The 15,821-nt window shown below is 51.0% G+C and overlaps 1 protein-coding gene across 1 annotated transcript in view; it reads left to right on the forward strand.

Annotated features, from left to right (window-relative positions):
• Nucleotides 1-4,001: 4,001 nt before the first annotated feature.
• LOC130130544 (cytochrome P450 2J2-like) overlaps nt 4,002-15,821 on the forward strand; it is a 123,603-nt gene continuing 111,783 nt past the window's right edge. The window contains exons 1-2 of the mRNA XM_056300250.1: nt 4,002-4,190; nt 4,493-4,655. Coding sequence (XP_056156225.1) covers nt 4,002-4,190; nt 4,493-4,655 — 352 coding nt within the window. The remainder of the gene's footprint in view (nt 4,191-4,492; nt 4,656-15,821) is intronic.

Genomic DNA, 15,821 nt, shown 5'->3' on the forward strand with positions numbered 1-15,821 from the left:
TATCTGGATACAACGTTTATTGACAGATACATTTCATCACTCAACGAAGTGACAGCTTCAGACTGGAGAGGTCACTTAGTACAGTAGTTGTAATGTTTTAAGTATTCCATTGTTCGCCCATTGCTGAAGAAACCAAATTTAGAGCCCGTGTCCTTAAGTTACTCCAGCACAATCTCCAAATTGTCTTTTTTTATTATTTAAGGTTCTGGGAGAGTAATTTAATCTGATTTCTTTTTTTGAACACTAATAGTGTTTTTAACAGTTTCCAGTCTGGTTTTAGAGCATTTCATAGGACAGAGACAGCTTTAGTTACAGTTACTAATGACCTACTGCTGATTGCAGACAGAGGTGACTGCTCGATTTTAGTTCTTTTAGACTTAAATGCTCCCTCTGACACAGTCGATCACAGTATCCTCTTACATCACTTAGAGACTTGGGTTGGCATGAAGGGCTCGGCTGTTAGTTCATTATGCTCTTACCTTTCCAACAAAAAAATTCTGTTGTTCTGGGTAACACTACTTCCTCGATGGCTCAATTGAGTTGTGGAGTCCTTCAAGGCTAGTTCTGGGCCCCCTTCTGTTTGCTATGTACATGCTGCCCCTTGGACAGGTCATTCAAAATCATGATGTGTTTTAAAAAAATTTATGTTGACGACACTCAGCTATACATGCCACTAAACCCCACAGATCTAGCACCCTAGCAAATCTCACAACTTGCCTCTCTGACATTAAATCCTGGATGTCCAAAAATTTTCTCTCATCATTAAATGTAATGATGATAAGTCTGAGGTCATCCCGTTCGCCCCCCCCCCCCCCCCCAGCCCTTTTGGTTACTAATCTTGGTGGTCTGTCAGGGAGTCTTAAGCAGGCTGCTAGGAATCTTGGGGTAATATTCTGTGCTAGCCTCAGTTTCGATAATCAAATCAAACGTGTTGTTCAGTCATGCTTTAACCAGCTCAAGGTAATCTCCAAAATTAGGTAATTTTTATCAATTAAAGCATGCACAACTTTTTGTCTGCAAAACGTTGTGCATGCTTTTAATCTATTACTGGCTTGATTATTTCAGCACACTTTACTCCGGTATCAGCAAGGGCTCCCTCCACATTCTGCAGTTATTACAAAATGCTGCTGCTCGGCTCATTACCGGGACAAAAATGCATGACCATATCACTACTATGCTTGGCTCCCTACACTGACCCCCTGTTATATTTTGGATCGATTTTAAAATTTTATAGTTCACTTATAAGGTCTTAACAGTCTCGCTTCTACTTACATTTTCAATTTATTGACTTGGTATACGGCGTCTCGACCATTACGATCCGCAGATGGAGCCCTGCTGGTTATTCCCAGGTCTTGGTTTGTCACAAACGGTGACTGGGCTTTTGCTGTTAAAGCCCCCATACTTTGGCATTCTCTTCCTATTCAGCTAAGACAATCCAAGTCTCTAGCTTCTTTTAAATCTCATCTTAAAACTTTTCTTTTTATGAAAGCTTTTACAAATGTTTGATGTTGGTTTTTATTTATTAATACTGCTTTTACTTTTACTCTTACTGATATTTGTAACTGTTTTGATTAACAAATTGCTTTCTTCCCTTTGGCTCTTATTTCATGGTTTTATTTGTTAGTGCTTTTTATTTTATTCTCTTACAATGTTTTTTTTTCCATTTTTACAATTTAATCCTGTTCTGTGATGCACTTTGTAACCTTGTTTTGAAAACGGCTATATAAATAAAGTTTATTATAAGGGAGGCTAAGGAACAATATAACAGTAGTAAGAACATAAATCAATAAATAATAATAATAAATAGAAATTGAAAAAATAGTGTAAATGTAGTATCAGTAAATACAAGAGTATAAAAGAACCTCCCTATGGGTTAACCTAATGTCAACTTTCAAGTAAATACAGTGCAAAGAGTAACTCCACAGTCAGTTCAAAATAAACAGGCCTATGTCAACAAAGTGATGATACAACAGAATAGCCTACACCTATTGAGATGGCCCATAGCCTAAAAAATACATACATTAATGGAAATTTTAAAAAAAAGAGGTGTGTGTTTGTGTGTGTGTGTGGGGGGGGCTCAACAATACCACGGATCAAGATAGTAGGGATTGGGGAAAAGGAAAAAGTAATATAAATGTGTGGTCGGTAAGGATAAAGGAACAGAAAAGAACAAATAAGTAAATAGTAAATGAATAGATAAGTAAATAAATAAAGAAACTATAATCTTTGAGTCAACACAGTTTTAAACTTCAGATAAGTAAAATGCAGATAGAAATTCAGTCAGTTTAGGTTCAGAGAAAACAAAATATACAAGCCCATTTTAGCATATGAATGATACAATAAAGTAGCCTTGCTTATAAAAATAAAAAAGGGGGAAAGGAGGGAGAGGTAGTAAACAGAGTGGACCTTATATTTCCATCAAGTAGTACGTTAATGAGGCAGTTTTTCAGGTATTACGGAGTAAAACAAACAACTGAGGTTTGCCAGATGTCTCAATTGAAATGCAAACAGATTCCTGCCAGAGCAAGCCTGTCATCTGGCAACAAGTACTCAATATACTGTAGACGTGGCATGAGACTCTAAATAAAGTTCTTATGAACTAGATCTAATATTTTCAACATACATTGACTGTGTAGTTCTTCACAAAAGACAGGGCTAAATCGTCTATATCAGATCGGACACTTTGTTCGGTAGTTTATCCATGTCACATATCCAAAAGGTTCACAAACCGAGAATCAACCAGGGTTGTTTTGTTTTGTTTTTTGTTTTTTTCTTCTTATCTAGTGTAACGTGTCCTTGGGTTCCTTGAAAGGGGCTATGCAAAACTAAGTTGTCGTAGTTGTTGTTGTTGTTGTTGTTGTTAGGTTAGTCTGGGAATATCAGCATCCTCTGTCCATTGAAAGTGATCGGCTGCATCTCAGCCGCCTTCCGTAGAATTTCTTCCAGTTCGTGAGTGTAGTGCATTTTGAGAATGAGGGGGCAAGGAGGTTCGCTGTCACCCAAACGGTTTCGGAACACTCTATGACATCTGTCGATAAGCGCACGTTCCTCCAGAGACAGCGCGAGTTGTGCAACAAAGTCTGAGTTTCTTACCTGTTTCAGCTCCCAGCGCCCCCCCTTTAATTGTTAGTTAGTTTTAGTTGTTAAAAAGTTGTAAAAATTGTTAAAAATTTGCCTGGCAGATATTTTCAATTAGAATTATTTTGGACATTTAAGTAATGTCAGTTAAACTGACCAATATTTCTACACTGTTTAAATAGATCAAGCTGTCCTACCATGGGAACATTAAATTGCTGTTTATTTTCAATCAGTAGAATCTATATCGGTGTATGATGGACATTTTATTAGCTTTGCTTTTTTGGCGATCTATTATCCTGAGGACAAATGTTTGGATATTTCTGAAGGTTTGCAGTAACCTAAAGGGTTGTATTTGTTACTTGTTTTTCTTGAGACGCCAAAAGAGAATATGTTGCCTTTTCTTTTCCCTAGCTGTGGAATCACTATGACCATGCGTGTCGCAAATCTACTAACCACTTTACTTAATTGGTAACCCTGTATAAAGTCAATGGTAGGCTACTTTTGTTGTTGGATTGTCCTACTGACTGTGATCTATTTCTTTGTTTCTCTGTTTGTGGTCATTTACGCAAGAAAAAAAGTGTTGATGGAATTAATGGCATTGAATATCTTGTTGGCTAGGTGATCCATTTTCATTCATACACGTCTGTAACAAACTAGAATGAAAAATAATGTCAAAATTGTCATCGAACCATGTAGAGAGAAAGCTTGACTGTTTGTCTGCGTGTGTGTTTGTGTAATTGCTGGGTGGGTGGGGGCATAAGCCTCGAGGCATACTACAGGCCCTTTATCATCTTGTATGAAAGACTGAAACAAAAAGCAGCCACCCCGCCCCTGGGAATGACACTTTTATAACACTATCAATGGATGGATGATTCCAGAGGGGAGAGCCTTGGCTTGTAAGGAGGATGTACTGGTTCGTCTCTATGTTTCTTTCACCTATGTGGCATATGGTGGATATCCGGAGTGTGCTGCTCTTCACTATAGTTTTTTTAGTCATCGTGGACTATATCAGGAAGCGTCGGCCCAACAGTTTTCCACCTGGACCCATGGTTCTCCCTTTTGTGGGGAACATATTTTCTGTTGACTACAGAAAGAATGAGCATATGTTGCTGGTAGGTTTAGGGCTGAAACGTGAGTAACATTTTGAGATGTGATGGATCCGTAACTGCATTTCTTCTATTGTTGCTTACATTGTTCTCAGTGGGTGTTGTAGATGTTCATACCCCTGTTATGTTTGCATGACAACAGAGAGCACATTAGTTGCTAAAAACGATAGAGTGAATCAGTATGAATTTACAGTGGTACAGTTCATTCTGCCTTGTGCTTTGTAACTATATTTTAAGATTAAGATATATAGTATGTTCTTGTAAATCAAGCCAACTGACTCTTCTTTAATGTATTCTTATGATTGCAGCTGGCTGAGAAGTTTGGTCAAGTCTACAGTTTGAGATTGTCACAGCAATGGATAGTGATGTTAAATGGATTCAAGACCGTGAAAGATGTTTTGGTAAACCATGGAGATAGCTTTTCAGACCGACCACCACTGCCTATTTTGGATGAATTGAGCTTCAAACAAGGTGAAAGTTTTATTTTTTTCCATCAAAGAATATTCCTTTCTCAAGATTATAGTGACTGAGAGATTAAACATAATTATTGCAGATGGTTGTAAATGTACCAAAATTCTATTTGAATAGTATGAAATCCCATTTTAGTAAAAATTGAATAATTAATTAGGCTCTGATATAAATCACATGAATAAATTTAGCTATACATACATGAGTCAGTAAACTGTGAAATAATGAAATTTAAATTGTTAATTAAATAACACCCAACTCATTATAAATGATATTTTCTTTAAATTTATTTTCACATCGTTATATTAAATTTAATTTTCATTTTATAGCAATAGGTATTATTTCAACGTGTTTTTTCCTTCAAAATGATGCTTTCATTTCTTAATGCCACTTTTCCAAATAGGACATTTACAAGTACCTGTTTTTCCCTTTCCCTTTTTTCGTTTTATAATGGAAATTGTATTTCACAATGGTGCATTTATTTCATGTTGTGTTAATCTGTCAGTCAACTCAAGGGAGCCGAGGTCAGACAAGATCATTAGTTGCTCATACATTCAGGCCAAAGAAACAGCACGTCAAATACCTATCTAATGATAGCCTCTGCTGGTTTCCAGTTGAAGCCTGGGAAAGAATTATGTTATGTGACATGACTTCTGAGCTACTCAGACAGGCTGTTAACATTTCAGCGGTGTGCCTTTACCTCAGCATCCATAATGATCTTAACACAAAACTGTTGTTGCATAAGTTGGAACAGGCCCAAGCTTTCATTGTAATAATAACGTAACAGTTGTCATAAAAAATAATCTCTACAAAGAATTCATAAAGCACAGAACCATCGAAGCCAAAGTAAAAAAAAAATTGTGGCAGGAATGAGGAAAAACACAGGAGACCAAGGCGAGTTTGATGTCTATTCCTCAACTCCAAAAACCAACTGCAGCAGGAACAACCCTGCACCGGCGAGCCCGGGAACGTAAACCACGCCCCCAGCTCACAGTCCTGCTGGGTGAGAGGCCTAGCCCCTAGTGTCCGCCACACAGCCCCCCCCCCCCCGAACACCCAGAAGGGACTCCTGGAAAGAAAATTAGTGTCTCACTGAAGGCTTAAGCAGCCTGCCATAACGGCTGCGCCGTCCCTCAGCCGAAACAGTAGGTGAAACACAGTCCAAAGCCGGCTGAGAAGCAGAACGCTGAACCCGTGAGGACACTGCCGGGGTCCTGGAAGGAGGACGACCCCGACGGGGAACCTGGGCCGGAAACACAACTTCGCCTGCCACCCTGTGCGCCGGTTTAAGCCTATCAAGCGTGACACGCTCCCTACGCCCACCCATATCTAGCACAAAACCCTTAGGACCCGTCTCAAGAACCCGAAATGGGCCATCGTATGGGGGTTGGAGGGGCGAGCGGTGAGCATCATGCCGTACAAAAACAAAACGAGCCAACATGAGCTCCGCAGGCACGAACGACCGCGGAAAACAGTGGTGAACGGGGCCTGGAACCCGAGTGCTGTCGGACAAAAAAGGATAAACGGCTGGACGGGGTCGAGGAGCGGAACTCCCAGGCAAAAATTCCCCAGGGACGCGGAGCGGCTGACCGAGCACCAGCTCAGCGGGTGACGCGTCGAGGTCCTCCTTAGGAGCCGAACGCAACCCGAGCATAACCCAAGGTAAACGATCCACCCAGTTACCATCCGAGAGCGCAGCGCGCAGCGCTGCCTTGAGCGACCGGTGAAAACGTTCACACAACCCGTTAGCCTGAGGGTGATACGCGGTAGTGCGGTGTACCTGCACACCCAAGGATCGCGCAAGTGCCGACCAGAGCTCTGACACGAACTGGGGGCCCCTGTCTGAGGTGATATCTGACGGAGTGCCGAAACGGGCGACCCAGGAGGAAAGAAAAGCGCGTGCAACATCCGAGGATGTTGTGGAGGATAGAGGGACAGCCTCTGGCCACCTGGTGGTCCGATCTACCCTTGTGAGCAGGTGCGTAAAACCCTGTGAAGAAGGTAGAGGGCCCACCAGGTCCACATGCACGTGGTCGAAACGTCTGGCCGGGATCGGAAACGGTTCGAGGGGCGATTTAGTGTGCTGGTGGACCTTAGCGCGCTGGCACGCTACACACACAGCTGCCCACCCCTTGACGTCCTTGCGGAGGCCAGGCCAGACGAACTTGGAACCGACCAACTTCACCGACGCCCGAACTCCAGGGTGCGAGAGGGAGTGAATCGAATCGAAAACTCGACGGCGCCAGGCCACTGGAACAACGGGGCGGGGACGGCCGGTGAAGACATCGCAGAGGAGGGCAGGACTGCCTTCCTGCATCACAGCGTCCTCTAGCTTGAGACCGGTACGCGTTGACCTAAGGGCAAGGACGTCCGGGTCGCTGGGCTGGTCGGCAGCCATAGCGGAGAAATCCACACCGAGGTGCACAGGACACACAAGCACACGCGACAGACAATCAGCAACCGGGTTGGACTTCCCGGCCACATGCTGAATGTCCGTTGTGAACTCGGAGATCGCCGCTAGGTGGCGCTGTTGACGAGCAGACCACGGTTCAGTCACCTTGGACATGGCAAAAGTCAGCGGCTTATGATCCACATAAGCCGTGAATGGCGACCCTCCAGCAGGAAGCGGAAATGCCGGGTTGCAAGGTGCAGTGCCAGCAACTCCTGGTCAAAAACGCTGTACTTGCGCTCGCTATCCCGCAGTTTGCGGCTAAAAAATGCGAGTGGCTGCCACGCATTCGTCACACGCTGTTCAACAACAGCCCCCACGGCTATGTCAGACGCATCGGTTGTTAAAGCTATGGACGCCGTGGGTGTGGGATGGGCGAGGAGGGCAGCGTTAGCCAGGGCGCACTTAGCTCCGTCAAAGGCCTGGACCTGTTCGGGAGTCCAGTCGACAGGGTCGTTAGCCTTCTTAAGCCGCAGGGCTTCGTAAAGTGGCTGAAGGAGGTGAGCAGCGCGAGGGAGGAAACGGTTATAGAAATTCACCATGCCCAAGAATTCCTGCAATGCCTTAACAGAGACTGGGCGGGGAAATTCCGCCACCACTTGCACCTTAGAAGGCAACGGGACCGCGCCTTGCGGCGAAATGCGGTGACCCAAGAAGTCAATCACCGGCAGTCCAAACTGACACTTGGCCGGGTTGACTATCAGGCCGTGTTCGTCCAGACGACGGAAAACCTGTTTCAGGTGCGCCAGGTGCTCTTCAGCTGACGGACTGGCCACTAATATGTCGTCGAGATAAACGACACGAAAGCAAGGTCACGCAACACCGAGTCCATCAGCCTCTGAAAGGTTTGCGCTGCCCCCTTCAAGCCAAAAGGCATGCGCATGAACTCAAAAAGCCCAAACGGGGTGATCACTGCGGTCTTGGGCACGTCCTCTGCGCGCACGGGAACCTGATGATAGCCGCGCACCAGGTCCACCTTAGAGAAAATAGTGGTACTATTAAGTTTAGAAATCACGTCAGGACACAGCGCTGTCGCTCGACACAACCTCTCCGTGGCATTCTTTATTTAGACTGACACAGCATCAAAGGCAGACCCGATCAAACAACCCAGAGCCCGCAGGCATCACCAATCGATCCCAGCACAATAGAACAGCACCAAATCAAATGCAGCACTGTCGATGTGTGCATACATAACATTCCCCCCCCCCCCGGCAGGATTTCAAACATGAAAGGTTGACACAAAGTCCTCTAGGTGGCCAGGGCGTAAACGTGTGCGAACAGGTCGCGGGGCGGCCTGAGGCTGGGCAGGCCGAGGTGGGGAGGGAGATGGCAGGGGGAGCTGAGGCCCAGGAATGTCTGGGGCCCGTGTAGGAGCTGCATGAAGCCCCGGGGCGTCTCGCCATGCTGAGGGAATGGCTATGGTTGTGTCACCAGCTGTGTGTGGCGGAGCTGACACCTTCCGTAGACGACTGGAGTGCCACCGAGTGCCATCGCTGAGGAGGTAAGTGGCTGGGCCCAGCTGACGGGTGACTTGGAGAGGAGAGGACCAGTATGAAGCCATTTTATTGTCCCTGTGGGGCCTGCGGACCCTGACCCAGTCTGACACATTGATGTCTGGCACCCTGGTTCGTTTTGACTGGTCAAACCGTTGCTTCATCCGCGTCTGCTGACGAGTGACTGAGGCTCTGACCCCAGAGGGAGGTGCCTGAGGTGTGGAGGGGCGGAGCCTGTCAAGGGGCATGCACAGTTCCCGGCCTAGCATGAGAGAGGCTGGGGAGACGCCTGTGGTCGAGTGCTGTGTGGCCCGATAGTGTAGCAGAGTGTGACGGATGGCCTGCGTGAAAGAGCACCCTTGGGCCATGTGTGCTCTGAGGCCGTTCTTCAGTGACTGGTGAAAACGTTCAACGCCGCCATTGGCCTGGGGGTGGTAGTACGCAGTGCGTATATGACGGATGCCCTTGCTTTCGAGATAAGCAGTGAACTCAGCAGAGACCAGCTGAGGGCCGTTGTCAGTGGTGATGGCCTTTGGGAGGCCCCAGCGAGAGAAAAGAGAGTCCAGGAAGTCGATGATGATCTGTGAGGTCACAGTGCCGGAAGTGGTGAGTTCAGGCCATTTTGAGTGTAGATCGTAGGCGACCACCATGAAGCGTTGGTGGTGGGGAACTCCATGGATCTCACCACAAATGTCCAACTGCAGGTGTTCCCAGGGCTGAGAGGGCCAGGCGAGAGGTTGCAGGGGTGGGGGAGCCTGGTGGCCGGTCTTGCCACTCACAAGGCAGGCAGAACAGTCCTTCACCAGAGCCTCAATATCTCTGTCTATCCCCGGCCACCACACCAGGTCTCGGCAGCGCTGTTTCAGTTTCACAATGCCCAGGTGGCCTTCATGCGCCGTATTCAAAACACGTGCATGGAGAGCAGCTGGGACCACTGTGCAAAACCCACGTGCCACGCAGGTGTCGTTCCAGCAGGAGAGCTCCTGTCTGACTCGGGCGAACGCAGCCAGCTCCTCTGGGACCTTGTGAGGCCAGCCGTTCTGGATGTAGGTGTGGAGCTGGGGGAGGACAGGGTCCTGTTCGGAGGCTGCCCTCAGCTCCTGCAGAGAGACAGTGGCCTGGAGGGGTGTGTGTAGCATTTGGACAATGTCCTTTTCCACACAGTCAGTGTCCGTCTGTGGAGCTGGGGTGGAGACAGAGCGAGAGAGCAGGTCGGCGACAACATTGTCTCTGCCTGGGGTGAACTGCAGGCTGAAGTTGTACTGGCGGAGGCTGTCAGACCAGCGGTGCAGCCTCAGGGGTTTGTGGCCTGTCCCAGATGTGGACAGCAGCGCTGTCAGGGCCTGGTGATCTGTCCTGAGGGTGAAGGAGCGGCCATAGAGGTAGAGGTGCCACCTTTCACAAGCCCAGATACAGGCTAACGCCTCACGCTCACCCACGGAGTACCGCTGCTCGGTCAGGTTGAGGGCACGGGAGGCGAAGGCAATGGGCTTCTCCACACCGTTCTGGGTTTGAGACAGCACGGCCCCTATCGCTGTGGCTGATGCGTCACAGGTCACAAAGGTGGAGCTGGAGATGTTGAAGTGAGCCAACACTGGTGGTGAAGTCAGTTGAGTCTTGAGATCACGCACAGCGTCACTGCATGCCTTTGACCACACCCATGGCTCGTCCTTACGCAGCAGCTGGCGCAGGGGGGCTGTGGTCGCAGAGTACTGGGGAAGAAACCTCAGGTAGTAACTTGTCATACCCAGGAAGGAGGCGACCTGGGCGGCCGAGCTGGGCTCAGGGATGGCCTGAATGGCGTCCACGTTGGATTGTAGTGGAGTTACACCGCTCGCTGACAGCCGGAACCCCACGAAGTCAATGGCTGGCACAGAGAGGACACATTTCTCAGCATTGAGAGTTGGCTTGTGCTTGGACAGGGCTGCGAAGACCATGTTAAGGCGCTTGTCGTGGATTTCACTGGTGGGCCCGTGTACCACTATATCGTCCAGATAAATGGCCACGCCCAGTATGCCAGCCAGCACGGAGACCATGATTTTCTGGAAGCAGCTAGGGGCGGAGCTGAGACCGAAAGGCATCCTGGTGTAGCGAAACACTCCTGCATGTGTCACAAAGGCTGTGAGGTTTCGGCTGCTGGGGTGGAGGGGCACCTGTAAGTACCCCTGTCTGAGGTCGAGCTTGGAGAACACCTCAGAGCCATAGAACTGAGCAGTGAGCTCTTCTGAGGTGGGCAGTGGATACTTATCAGGGACCACTGCCTTATTTACTGCACGTAGATCGACGCAGACACGCAGGCCCCCCGACTTCTTCTTAGCCACCACGAGGTTTGAGACCCAAGGTGACGCGTCCACCGGTTCAATGATGCCAGCTTCCAGCAGTTGTTGCAGCTCGGCGGAGACCCCATCACGGAGAGCCAACGGGATGCGGCGCAGTGGTTGGATGACAGATTTCACAGCAGGGTTGAGGAGAGGTTGATGGGTGAAGGCGGAGAGGCAGCCCAGCCCCATAAACAGCGATGGCCACTTCTGCTGCCAAGGTGTGGCGACAGTCAGGATTGCTGCCCCCCTTGTGTCTAAGAGGGAGAACCCCAGAGCGGAGAACAGGTCCAGGCCCATCAGGTTGGCCCCACGGCGTGCCACATGAAAAACTGCATTAGGCACCAGCTTGGTTCCATAGCGGACAGTCAGTTGGAGAGAGCCAACCAGATCGATTTTGGAGTCACCATACCCACAGAGGACAGCTGAGGGTGCGGACAGTGGCAGTGAACCGAAAAATTGACTGTAGGTATCAACATTCAGGAGAGACACACTTGCACCGGTGTCCAACAGCAGGGGAATGCACACATCATTAATGTTGACTGTGCATGATTTGAATGACACTGGCGCAGAGCTCACCTTGTGAATGACGGCGGTTGAAGACTGGGGGGTGTGGCCCTCTGACCCAGCCGGGGAAGATCGACAGACGTTGGCAAAGTGATTGTGCTTACCGCAGCTACGGCATGTCTGGCCACGGGCAGGGCAGTTCTGAGCCCTTGAAACATGAGACCGAGATCCACAGTTACCACAGGACTGTTGAGGGCGGGGCCGAGAACGCCGTCGTTGCAGTTGCAAGACGTCCCCAGTGGAGTCGGCGCCCGCCTCGCTCTGGCTGGGTTGCGTCCCGAGGGGCAGCCGTGAGTAGAGGGAGGAGTCGTTGGCAGCTTGACTGGAGGTGGCCACTTGCTGTGTATTTAGCATAGCAGCACACTCAGCTGCTACCTCAACCTGTAGTGCGATGGTAATTGCTGTGGACAGCAGCAGACCGTCTTTTTCCAGCAGGAGAGTCTCACGCACCTTTGCGTTGTTGGTGTGTTCGATTAGCTGGTCGCGAACCATCTCGTCCTGAAGCGCGCCAAACTTGCATGAGCTAGCTAGCCCTCGCAAATTAGCTACGTACTGCTGCACAGACTCACCAGGCAGTTGGTGTCGCTGACGGAATATAAATCGCCGAAGGAGGGCACTCTGTGGAGCAGCGAAATGGGTGCTCATAAGTCCCACTGCTTCGGCAAAGCTTGTGACGTTCCCCAGAGACCCGAGCACACGATGACCCTCTGCTCCCAAGCAGTGTATCAACAGAGCCGTCTTCCTAGCCTGGCTCACGTCGTCGAGCCCTGAGGCGATGATGTAATTTTCAAAACTATGTAGCCAGCGAGTCCATGGTACCGGAGGCTCGCCAGGTAATGCCAGGAAGGGGGCAGGTGGTGGGAGGGAGATATCAGCCATCCTCGTCGCCAATATTAAGTTTAGAAATCACGTCAGGACACAGCGCTGTCGCTCGACACAACCTCTCCGTGGCATTCTTTATTTAGACTGACACAGCATCAAAGGCAGACCCGATCAAACAACCCAGAGCCCGCAGGCATCACCAATCGATCCCAGCACAATAGAACAGCACCAAATCAAATGCAGCACTGTCGATGTGTGCATACATAACAGGTACCTGCCAGGCGTATGTTCAGGCGGCGAAAATCGCCGCAAGGCCGCCACGACCCATCCGCCTTGGGCACCATGTGAAGCGGCGAAGCCCACGGGCTGTTGGAACGCCTCACTATACCCAGACGCTCCATGATGGCGAACTCCTCCTTAGCTATAGCCAATTTTACCGCGTCGAGGCGCCGCGCGCGCGCAAAAACTGGCGGTCCCAGAGTGGGAATGAAATGTTGCACCCCGTGTTTAGTAACCGCGGTGGAAAAGGCAGGTTTAGTCACCGATGGAAAATCCGCCAGCAAACGCTGAAAAACATCCCCTTGTAGAGCCGAAGTAACGGAGAAGACCGTAGGTTCACACTGTAGCCGTGTAGGGAACTTTCTTTAATCCACGGTAAATCAGCGAGACAAACAAAACCCACAGCTCGACTGAGCGGAGGTGGCAAGAATAACCAGAAAACTGGCTGGACAACCATAACTTAACCCTGCGTTAACCTGCCAGGGCAACCATGACTTAACCCTTAGTTCCTGGGTTGAATTCTGTCCCCAATACGTGTCCACCACATGAGCCCCCCCAGAATTCGCCCTAGTAATCGAAGTCAGGCAGGCGCGGGTGGACGACAGGCCGTCCGCGGCGGCTCCGGATAACAGGGGCCGGAGTGTCTCTGGGAGGCATTGACGCGGGCCTGTGGAGGTCGGCCTGAGGAGCAGACGAGGCAGCTCGGGCCTCCACGGGGGGAGGAGGCGGAGCCGGGGGACGACCGCGACGAGGAGGTTGGGCTAACTCCAACGGCTGCGTCAAGTCCAGGTGTGCGGGTTTAACTCGGTCCACTGAAACATGCTCGGCCGTGCCCCCAAAATCCACCACCAGGTGCTTAGTTCCCCATTCCAGGACGCGGAAGGGGCCGTCATAAGGGGGTTGCAGAGGGGGGCGGTGTGCGTCGTGACGGATGAACACGTAGTCCGCTGACTGCAGACCTGGGGGCACCTGGGACACCGGAGCGCCGTGTTGGGCAGTAGGGACGGGTGTGAAAGCTCTGACCCCGTCCAGCAAGGAGGCTCGTTGGTCCACAGCTGACCAGGGACGCGTTGCATTGGGCATGAAATCGCCTGGGACTCGCAGCGGCGTGCCGTACACCAGCTCCGCAGAGGAGGCTTGTAGGTCTTCCTTCGGGGCGGTCCGCAGGCCCAGCATGACCCATGGGAGCTTGTCAACCCAGTTGCAGTCCTTGAGAGTAGCCCGAAGCGCAGCCTTCATGGACCGGTGGAAGCGCTCACATAGGCCGTTCGCCTGAGGGTGGTAGGCGGTAGTGCGATGAAGCTTGACGCCCAGAGCCTCACCCACAGCATTCCATAGCTCTGAGGTAAACTGTGGCCCACGGTCAGATGAAAGGTCGGAAGGCGTACCGAAACGTGAGACCCACGACCCAATAAAAGCCCGGGCCACATCAGCAGACGTCGTGGATGCCAGGGGAACAGCTTCAGGCCAGCGCGTAGTCCTGTCCACCACAGTGAAGAGGTAGGTGAACCCATGGGAGGGGGGTAGGGGACCAACCAGGTCGACGTGGACATGGTCAAATCGTCTCTCCGGCACTGCGAAGCGTTCCAGGGGCGCCTTAATGTGGCGGTGTATCTTAGCCCGCTGACAGGCAACACACGAGTCGGCCCACGCTTTCACGTCTCTCTTAAGTCCCTCCCACACAAACTTAGCAGAGGTCAGGCGCACGGATGGCTTACCGCCTGGATGAGAGAGGCCGTGCACAGCTTCAAATACGGGGCGTCTCCAGCTGTGTGGGACGATGGGCCTGGGCTGTCCTGTGGAGACGTCACACAGGAGGGTGACACCTGTGTCGCTGAAAGGAACGTCCTGCAGGCGGAGCCCCGTGTCGAAGGCCCGGAGACGGAGGATGCTCGGGTCCGTGGCCTGGTCAGCAGCCATCTGTGCATAGTCAAGGCCTAGGTGGACCGCTCCAATCACTGCCCTAGACAGGCAGTCAGCTACCTGGTTAGACTTACCAGCGACGTGCTGGATGTCGGTAGTGAATTCCGAAATGTAGGAGAGTTGTCGCTGCTGGCGAGCGGACCATGGCTCGGCCGTCTTGGACATGGCAAACGTGAGGGGCTTGTGGTCCACGTACGCAGTAAACTCGCGGCCCTCTAGCAGGAAACGGAAATGCCGGACGGCGAGCCAGAGACCGAGGAGTTCCCTGTCAAAAGTACTATACTTGCGCTCTCGGGGTGTAAGCTGGCGACTGAAAAAGGCCAAAGGCTGCCAAGCCCCCCCCACCCACTGTTCGTGAACCGCACCAACAGCATAGTCCGATGCATCCGTGGTTATGGAAATAGGCGCTGTAGGTGAAGGATGCGCTAGCAGGGTAGCCTGGGAGAGCGCAGCTTTAGTCTCGGTGAACGCACGGTCCCGCTCTGCTGTCCAGTCGACCGCCTGGTTGGGGGACATGCCTTTCAGCGCCTCGTACAGTGGCCGGATGATAAAGGCGGCTCGAGGAATGAAGCGGTGGTAGAATGTCACCATCCCGATGAACTCCCTGAGCGCACGAGCTGTTTGGGGGCGCGGAAAGGCCGCCACCGCTTCCACCTTTGAGGGCAGGGGGACTGCCCCGTCCCCAGTGATGCGGTGCCCGAGGAAATCCATGGCTGTCAGCCCGAACCGGCACTTCGCCGGGTTGACGATCAGCCCATGCTGGCTGAGGCGTGTGAAGAGGGCATGAAGATGGGACAGGTGTTCTTCCTCGGAGGCGCTGGCGATGAGTATGTCGTCCAAATAGACGAAGATGAAAGGAAGGCCACGGAGCACTGAATCCATCAGCCGCTGAAAGGACTGGGCCGCGTTTTTGAGTCCAAATGGCATTCGTAGGAATTCAAATAGGCCGAATGGGGTTGTCACCGCTGTCTTGGGGATGTCTGAGGGGTGCACGGGAACTTGATGATAACCACGGACCAGGTCGACTTTTGAGAAGACGCATTTGCCAGACAGGTTTGCAGAAAAGTCCTGGATATGCGGGACAGGATAGCGGTCAGGCGTGGTGGCGTCATTTTGTCGGCGGTAGTCCCCGCATGGGCGCCAACCTCCATCAGGCTTAGCGACGATGTGGAGTGGGGACGCACACGGGCTGTCAGAGCGGCGGATGATCCCCATGCGTTCCAGGTGCTCGAACTCAGACTTGGCAATGGCGAGTTTGGCGGGGTCGAGACGCCTGGCTCTGGCGTAGACCGGGGGCCCCTTCGTAGCAATGTGATGC

Source organism: Lampris incognitus, chromosome 2 (assembly GCF_029633865.1).
Source record: "Lampris incognitus isolate fLamInc1 chromosome 2, fLamInc1.hap2, whole genome shotgun sequence".
NCBI classification, from domain to species: Eukaryota; Metazoa; Chordata; class Actinopteri; order Lampriformes; family Lampridae; genus Lampris; species Lampris incognitus.